Source organism: Antechinus flavipes, chromosome 1 (genome assembly GCF_016432865.1).
Source record: "Antechinus flavipes isolate AdamAnt ecotype Samford, QLD, Australia chromosome 1, AdamAnt_v2, whole genome shotgun sequence".
Lineage (NCBI taxonomy): Eukaryota > Metazoa > Chordata > Mammalia > Dasyuromorphia > Dasyuridae > Antechinus > Antechinus flavipes.
Genome location: NC_067398.1, coordinates 513,435,733 through 513,445,739, shown reverse-complemented (window position 1 = coordinate 513,445,739; position 10,007 = coordinate 513,435,733). Strand labels below are relative to the sequence as shown.

The following is a 10,007-nucleotide window of genomic DNA, read 5'->3' as shown; positions in this document are numbered from 1 at the left end:
TTTCCATTTCTTTCAATTTGAAGTAACAACAATGAACAGAAGTGAATACTAATGAACTTTCCACAGAGTAAATCTTTAGATTGTAAGTGCCCTGAGGGCAGAAGTCTTTTGCCATATATATAATAGTGCCCTAGCATAGTTCCTAGCATATAATGGGTGCTTAACTTTTTTTTTCTTAATTTAATGATTGATCCTAGAGAGTCTATTTCAAATTCCTACTGGATAGAGGATTTGAGAAATATTTCAATTCAAAATAAGTACCTTTGCAGAGGGAAGTTATATTCTCCAGAAAGAAAAAGGAAATGAAAACTTGGTATAGGGAAAAAGGAACAATAAGCAGATTTGCAAATATAATAGAATTTATATATCCTAAATATAATAGAATACATAGCCATAGTACAAATTAATATATGATAGATAAGAGTATTCAAAAAGTCTAAGTAAACTATTATATAAAGTTCTGGAAAAGACAGTAAGGAATCAGAGAAGACTTCCTGAAGGAAGTAGCTTTAAAATTTTCTGAACTTTAAAAGGAATTGAACAAGAAAAAGAGGAAAGCATTCCAGACATAGGAAAAAAAGCAAAAAAAAATTAAAAATTACAATCAAATTTTTTTAAAAACCCAAAAATAAATAAATAAATGAAAGTTTAAAAAATATCATTATGAGCAGTGAAAGGACAGAGAATTCATTCAAAAGACTACAGGTAGTCTAGTTTGGCTGGAGCATGATGAAATAATTTGAAATAAAGCTGGAAAAACAAGGTGGAACAACATTTTAGAACATCTTGAATGCCAAGAACTTTTCTTGGTCTACACTAGATAACCACTGAAGAAGTTTCAGGAGGAAAAAAAGTCATCATCAGATCTAAGCTCAAGAACATACTGGTAGAAATGGATGTGAAGGAGAGATTACAGTGGGAGAGAGTTATAGTAGAAATACCTATTAAAAGATATTTATAATCATTCAAATTGATGGTAAAGAAGGATTATATTAGGATTTGATAAGGATACTGAGGAAGAAAAAGACAGAAACAAGGCAGAACTGACAGGATTTTGTAACTGATTAGGTAGGTAAAGCAAAAGGGGAAGAATAAAGGTTCAAATATGATAGATTGACTAATAAAATAATAATATGGAAATGTTAGTCAGATGGAGAGGCAGAATTTAAAGAAAAGATAATTAGTTTACTTTCAGATATATTAACTTTAAAGTCCTACTACTAATTCCAGGGGAAAATATCCCTGAAGGCAGTTGAAGGAAAGGGGGTGAAAGTGTATCATTGAATTTCTCTCAAGTCCATGTGCCTTATAATTTTCATTAAATAGCTTCTTCTTTAACACAATTTTGTCTTTATTTGGGGGAGCTGAGCGTTCAGACACTCTAAGGGCCAGTGTCTAAATTTTACAGTGGTGTCAAGCTCAAATAGAAATTGAAGTTTAAGGATAACAATTGACTTAGAAAACCACAAATTAACATTATTGGTGTTGTATTTTTATTATTGTATTCATTTATTAAACATTTCCCAATTATAATTTAATCTGGTTTGGCCAGATTCTAGAGTTAAAGTTTGATACCTCTGGTTTAGAAGAAACTGAGAAATATTGGCTCTTAATAGACTTGGTAAATTTCACCAAAATAGATATATGATATAGCCAGAATGACAGTGCTGGATGCTGGTGCTAGCTGCTCTGAGAGATATATGAAGCATAAATTCAGATACTTGTGATTATTTATATAGAGACTGAGAGACTACAGAAGATATACCATAAAAGACAATAACCCAATCAATCAGAAGCATTATAGTTAAAATAAAACACAAAAGTGAAATGGTTTCTGCTCTCAAGGAGCTTACATTCTAACATGTTGAAGAGATGGCTTTCAACCTTTTCAAAGTACATAGAGTATGATTTGTTCTGGGTTCTAAAGTGGTTTTCCCTAACTTCCCTTATGCAAACATACATAGTGACAATACTGAATAAAATGGGAAGATTTGGATGAGAGTCTGGAAAATTGTCATTCAAATCAATTTAATTAGAAATGTCAAATATTAAGATTGACTTAGTAGAGTGGAAATTTAAATTTAAGGAGGTGGGAGAGTTTGGTAAAATAGCTTATACAGTAGAAGTCAAGAAAACCAAATTCCAATTCCAGTTCTACATATAGATATATGACTAAATGAGCCATTGTCTCAGTTTGCTCATTTGTAAAATCAAAGTGTCTCACCCATTGGTTTTCCAGATTTCTTTCAGTTCAGAAATTTTATGATTCTAATGGTCTGGATCTTTTTAATATTTTTATTATTGCTATTTAGTTATTTGTGATCTTATTTGGGCTGCTGGGATGCTTTATCATTTCTCATTTTACAGATGAGGAACAGAGACAAACAAGATTCAGTGACTTGCCCAGAGCCTCATAGCTAGTAATTGTCTGAAGCTAGATTTGAACATAGGAAGATGAGATTTCCTTACTCCAAGCAGGACACTCCATCCAGTGCAGCACTTAGCTACCTCTGTTTATATTTATTGATCTGTTTTTGTGACTGGTATTTTTATGTATTGTCCTTTAGGCAGCAGTATTTTTCCATCAAGTTCCCAGCAAGTGCTCCATTCAGAGGGGGTGAAAGGAGCTATTCCAAGTAACACATCGATTTTCCTGAGAAATCAACCTTGAGTAACATCTTCACTTGGACACTAAAATAGAGAGAAATGCAGACAGATAGAGCTCATGAGTTGATTAAGATCCTGGGACATGGTGGCAATCCACCTGAAAATATCACTGAGAACTCTACAAATAATACAGACTGTGTCCCAGTTGTGGTCCCAGAAGAAGTGTTCTTCGTCATTTCCATCATTGGAGTTTTGGAGAATCTGCTGGTTCTCCTGGCTGTAATCAAAAACAGAAATCTCCATTCCCCCATGTATTTTTTCATTTGTAGTTTAGCTGTTTCAGACATGTTGGGAAGCCTATATAAAATCCTAGAGAACATACTGATTATTTTCCGGAATATGGGCTATCTCAAGCCTCGTGGAGATTTTGAAACCAGAGCAGATGATGTTGTGGATTCCCTATTCATCCTTTCATTGCTTGGATCCATTTTCAGCTTATCAGTGATTGCTGTTGACCGCTACATTACAATTTTTCATGCTCTGCAGTATCACAGCATCATGACAATGAGACGTGCTATAAGCATCCTAGCAGTGATCTGGGCATTTTGTACAGGAAGCGGGATTACCATGGTCATTTTCTCCTATCATGTACCCACTGTCATCTCCTTCACTTCACTGTTCCCTTTGATGCTTGTTTTTATTCTGTGTCTGTATGTGCATATGTTCCTCCTGGCACGGTCCCACGCCAAGAAGATTACTTCTTTGCCCTCAAGTAGAGTGCACCCAAGAGCCAACATGAAAGGAGCCATTACACTTACCATCCTACTGGGCATCTTTCTTTGCTGCTGGGCTCCCTTTGTCCTCCATATCCTCCTGGTGACATTCTGCCCAAATAATCCTTACTGTGCCTGCTACCTGTCAGTCTTCCAGGTGAATGGAATGCTGATTATGTGTAATGCTGTCATTGACCCAATGATTTATGCCTTCCGGAGCCCAGAACTGCGGAGTACTTTCAGGAAGATGTTCTGCTGTTCTGGATGCAAGTGTAATTATTAATCTTTGATCCAGAAGGAGCACATAACTGATTTCTACCTACCACTAAGTAGCTAAAAAGAATCATGAATAAAAACCAAAAAGAAGGTCCAGAAGAAAGTCTCTTTTTTAACTGACAGCATATGGCAATTTCTCTTATCTTCAAGAATACTGAGTGTCCACCATTCCACAGTGACGGGTTCTTAAATTGTTTTGAATTTCCAAAAATAAAGGAGCACACACTGACATGTCTTCTTTGTCTGCTTACTAACACTATTGGCCTTAAAAATCCCTAAGCAGAATAGCTCATGCTTTGAAACCTGAATTTTCAAACAAGAAAATCTATTTTAGGGACACTCTGGATCCTGCTCCACAAAAGAATCAATAGAAGAAAAAAATATTTGTTTGAATAATACACTGATGATCAGGATGCCTTTTTTAAGTCAAAACAGTCAAAGAAAAGGAAAAACATCTTGGAATGAGAAGTCTATTTTTTTATATTTTACCCTGTATTCTTAGACTTAAAGAAACTAAGACAGTAAACAATGGTGAAAAAAGACATCTTATTAGGTAATAAAATTAGACACATAAAAGAAAAACCCCCCAGTTATTAAGAGAGATTAAAAGAAAGCACAGCCATTGAAGAATTTACTAAAAAATTCTAGCATTTGACTAAGTAATTTTATTAGCCAATTTTTTTTAATAGTTGGAGGACCAGTTTCAAAGTGAAAGCCATTTTGTAATTGACAAAAGAACATAGAAAAGTAAATTAAAGGGCGGGATAGAAAAATGAATTTTAAAAAAGACTCAAGGGGAAGGAATAAGACATCTGTATTCACATCAAGCCTAAGAATGCAAATTTGGAGGAACAAACAATCCAAACCAAATACTTTTCTTATTTATAATAGCATGTGAACATTTTGGCACTATGAGATCACATATTTTAAAAGGGAAGACATCTTAGAGGCCATAAATTTCAACAGTTTCACTTTACAGAAAAAGAAATAGAGGCTTAGAAAGATAAAGTTTCTTATCTAGGATCACAAAGATATAATGAAAATCTGAGATTATATTTGAAGTCAGTTCTTCCAGAATCTGAGTCCAGTGTTTTATCTCCTTTGTCATATTGTCTCCCATGTGTTAATGTTTCTTGGAAGAAAGGAGGAATTGCTACCAACGGAGTGATCTACAAAGTATTCAAAAGATGAAAAGAATCAAGATTATTACTATGTTATGGCAAGGGCTAAGGGAGTTTCTATTTTAGTTGTTCTAGTGAATGGAGGAGTTAGTAAAAGGTAGTAGAAGGTTTATCAAAAGGAAGGGAAGTAATACAGTCGAGGAGGGTAACATTCAGAAATAACATATTTCCAAATGACTCATATTTCAAACTGGCTATTTGAATAATATGGGGAGTCACAATATAAGAAAAGGTTTTATGACCTTTTTTTCTTTCAAAAGGTAGAAACAATAAATTTTAGAAATAGACTAAACTATAATACCTTATTTATTCTGTATTAAAAAGGCATGAAATATTCCATATAAATTAGATTTCACATAAATTATATTTCACATAACTAAAGCTTGCTCTTGTAAATGTGAAATTTTAGTTAAACATTTTAATATGAATTTTCATAGAATCACAAAAATGTAAATACAAAAGAATCTTAAAGAAAAGGAAAGGAAACAAATATTTATTGTCTACTATGTGTCAGGCACTACACTACTTGCTTTACAAATATTATTTCATTTATCTTTAAGATAAAATTCTTAGATTATTTCTTAAAGCTTCAGTGACAATCTAATTCAATCAATGCCACTAAGTAACCATCCAACCTCCACCTGAAAATTTCCAGCGATAGAAAACACACCATATCCCTAGTGATGCCTTGTTGCACTTTGGGATAACCCAATGTTAGGATGTTTTCCTTTACAGAGAACCAAAGTCTGCCTTTCAACAATGTCTACTCACAGTTGCTAGTTCTAGTTTTTGTGATCAAACAGAGCAAATCTAATCCCTCTTTCTCATGATAGTACTTCAAATAATTGAAACCACAATTCCATTTGTATAGTTTTCTGTAGCTTAAAAAACTTCAAGTTTTTCTAATCCATCCTCATAAGACATGAACTTGCAGCCCATCAGCATTTTATTTATCTTCCTCTGAAAGTTCTAAATGTGGTTTTCTAATACTTTGTAAATGTGGCTCCCAAAACTGAATACAATATCCAGATGGGATCTGACAGCTGTAGAGAAGAACATTTCCCTTTCTTAAAGTAACCCAAAATCATTAGATTCAATTCACTTTTGTTTGCCTCAGTTTCCTCATCTGTAAAATGGGGATAATAATAGAACCAAATTCCCAGGGATGTTGTTAGAAGCAAATAAAATAATAATTTTAAAGTGCTTAGCACAGCACCTGGCACATAGTAAGTGCTATATAAATATTAACTGCTATTATCATTATTATGTCATATTAATGACTTAAACTGAGGATCCAATTCATTATACTCAATCTCATAGCTTTTTCAGAATTCCTCTTTCATTCTTGTAAATAGATTTTAAGCCAAATAAAAATATAAAATTTTATAATTTATTCCTTTTGATTTTTAACATGTTAAATTAGATGCAATATTTTATCTTGTGAAATTCTTTTTTCTTGATTCTGTTACCCAGAACATTAACTTTTCTTTCCTACTTCTATCATATGCAAAAAATGAGAAGCATGTCACCAATACCTTTATCCAAATCACTGACAGAAATGTTAAGTAGCACAAAGCCAAGTACTTATTTTGGGGTGCTATTTAGGTGCATGATGATTCATGTCTTTATATTAAATAGGCTATATGCTTTGAGGGTTTTTAAATTTTCTCTTTGTGTGTGTGTATTAAATTTCCTCCTTCACTGTCAGGCGATCACTTCTTGCTACTATTAATGAGTGTCCCTTTAGTAGCTGCTATTTCTCTTCCAATTTGCTACTTCTAACTCCCTATATTTGGGAAAACAAATCACTAAGCTTATTAAAATTGTCTCTAAATAGGATAAGAGGGAACCCAAGAGCTTTTGCATAAATAAAACTGAGTACTTGTAATTTTGTTACCTCAGTTTGGACTATTCAGAATTGGGTTTTGCTTCAATTTTTCTTTGCTCAATTATCTTTAACTATATCCTAAAAATTTACAGTTGTGGAATACATAACCTCCAGAAGAGTAATTGATTACATGTCTCCTCTGAACCTAGAAAAGCACTAAGTCAGCATCCTTTCAAGCATGGAGACAAGAAGCATCTACTTCTATACCAATTCTTCCATTCCTCATTCCAGTCAGGGACAAACTTATATGGGCTACAAATGTTTCAACTGTCACCACCATTACAATGCAATGTTAAAAAGGAAATCTGAAAAGTTAACATACTTTTTGAAACTTTAAAGGGACACATTTGCTATTTCCCTTTGGAATCAATTCCCTCAGACCAATTTATAGATGAACTAAAGTTTGGGAAAATAAAAAATAGGAGATGGTGGAAGAAAAGAGGGGCAGCATCATGGCAGAAAAAATAAATTTATTGGAGTTGAAATTCAGGAAGTCTTGGATTCAAATCCTCCCTCTAATATTTAGTATTTTGTGTCCATAGGCAAGTCACTTATTCTAAGTCTCAGGTTTCTCATCTGTCAAATGAAACAGTTGGATTAGATGGCCTCTAAGTTCCCCTAGGATCCTATGAAATTCTCCCACATACAAATAAATTCATATCCTGATAATGGCAGCCATGATTATACAAATTCATGTCTTTGTTCTCTCCCTATTCACCTTGAGGGAGATTGACTCAACTTCCTTTGGTATTTAACTTCTACTAGAGACTTGTTTGTAATGGCATTGTAATGAAAAATATTATTCAGTGAAAAAAAAGTTTTATTTTTAATTTATGGAATAAAATATGTACATAAAAAGATGATTGTATTATATACAACTTGCTGTTCCTTTAAATATATAATAAAGTTACTATGTAAATTTTTCTATTTTTTTTCCATCCTCCATCCTAGAAATGATGTATGTATGTACAAGTATGTATGTGCAGGTGTGTGTATGTGTCTTCATGTATGTATGTGTGTGTATATATGTGTGTGTATGCATGTATGTAAAATCATTCCTTACACACTTCTATTTATCAGCTCCTTCTTTGGATACAGATAGTGACTTTTTGCAAAATGTGTAATATTTACTTGTATGCTATCTTTAAAGACATTAAAGACATTACAACTGCCCTGGATTAGAGTCTAAAAAATTACTGTCTGGGAGGCAGAGCCAAGATGGCAAAGTAATTGCAGGAACTAACCTGAGCTCTCCCTCAAACTCCTCCAAAGATCCTTAAATAATAGCTCTAAACAAATTCTATGGCAGCAGAACTCACAAAGACACAGAGTGGAACAATTTTCCAGTCCAAGAAATAAAGTCAATAGAAAAGGTCTAACACCCCAGGGTGAGAGTAGGGCACAGTACAGCACCAACTGGGCCAGCACTGACTAGGCCAGCACAGCTCCTGTTCCTGCAAAGCAGAAGCAGGCTTTGGGAGCCACTGAACCAACAGCTGCAGAGGCAGCTTCCAGAACTCTCAGACAACAGAAGATAAGGGGAGTCAAGAAACTGGTTAGAGGGATTTCTTTGCTAGCATCAAGGCAGGATTTTGTTGTTTTTCCATATTTGGATTAGGGTCACTGTCCTGGTATGGGGGAGCACTAGCACAACAGAGATTTCAAGGATCCTCCTCAGTTCCAAGACAAAAAAAGAGGGTTTATGGTCACTCATAGACCAGAGTACAGGCCAGGACAATAGTAAAAACACCTCTTCCTAGATAATATCATTTGGAAGAACTAAAAACTAATAGATCTCTAGAAATATCTCTGAAAACAGCTGCACAAAACCCCTGATGTTTTGGACAGTGCACCCTTCACTGTGGGAGCAGAGCCCTATTTTAACAAAAAAATAAGTCAAGTAATGAGCAAACAATAAAAAAAAATTCTGATCACAGAAAATCACTATGGTAGAAGGAAAATCAAAACACATGCCCAGAAGTTAACAAAGTCAAAGCTCTTACATCCAAAGATTCCAAGAAAAACATGAATTTGTTTTAGGCCATGAAAGGGCTTGCCTCAGTTTCCTGCTCCAACTCATTTTATATAGAAGGAAACTGAGGTAAGCAGAGTTAAATGATTTAAGGTCATACAATTAATAAGTATTTGAGACTGGATTTGAACTCAGATATTCTTGACTTCAGGCCCTGCCCCTTTGTTTAGGATATAGATACTTGAGACCTTTCATGTTGATTTTATTTCCCTATCCTGCACTCCACTCACTATCCCATCTAGCTACCATCTCCTACTACTTCTATTCTAACCCTAAACCTCTCTCACTTATAGCTTCCCAATCAAATCCCAACAGGTCTCCCTAACTCTGTTGCTTGCATATCAAGAAACACTTCATCCCTTCTAGTTCAGTGGAATTAAAGTTAATATAAAAATTGTTTCTAGGAATTAAGGAAAACTAAAATGATTTGTGCATAGAAGCTTAAGTTTGCCACTATAGTGTTTTGTTTGACATTATGGCCAATCTGAGAGCACTGGTAAACCTGCTTCTTTTTAACTTCCTGCCAAGCCTCCATATATGCCTCAATACCCAAAAGGGGAAAGGTAATAAGAGTAATTAAAACTAACTCTTCATGGGATGCAGGGAGCCCTCTCCATTACAAATCTATTGAACTGGCCTGAATCATTTCAGTGCTGAAAAGAGCCATGTTCATCACAGCTGTTGTTACCACATAATCCTGTTGTTACCATGTAGAGTGTTCTCTTGGTTCTACTCAGTTTACTTAGCATCAGTTCATGCAAGAATTTATGAATTTAGCAAGAAAGCATCATACTAGGGTATGATTTCTGAGATAAGCTGTTGGAAAAAGTCTCCTGATTAGATTCAATTCTCTGAAGCCAAATTTTAGCAGGTTTTGGAATCCAAGTCTAATTTGAATACATGATCAATATGTCCTTCTCTAATTCTCCCAGAGAGTTAACCAATTATTTGAAGGTTTTCAGCAGCTATGGCAAGACATTATAAAGGAAGAATTATATTTTACTAAGGTTTTGAATACATATGACGTTTATTCTATTAAATAAAAATAGCTTGCATTTTACTAGCTCATTTTAAAAGTTCCATGGATACATTTTATTTGGTACTCACAAAATCTTGTAGTTAAGAGCTATGGCTATTATCATCACCATTTTGCAAATGAGGCAGAAAGAAACTTCATGACTTGCTCACAATAATTCAAGCCTCAAACTCATAAACCTTGACTCTATATCTAATGCTCTTTCCACTATACC

At 34.2% G+C, this 10,007-nt stretch overlaps 1 protein-coding gene across 1 annotated transcript; it reads left to right on the top strand.

Annotated features, from left to right (window-relative positions):
* Positions 1-2,406: 2,406 nt before the first annotated feature.
* On the top strand, positions 2,407-7,652 carry MC2R (melanocortin 2 receptor). Its single transcript, XM_051970518.1, has one exon. The coding sequence runs from the start codon at positions 2,707-2,709 to the stop codon at positions 3,661-3,663; it is 957 nt and encodes a 318-aa protein (XP_051826478.1). The 5' UTR covers positions 2,407-2,706; the 3' UTR covers positions 3,664-7,652.
* Positions 7,653-10,007: the final 2,355 nt, after the last annotated feature.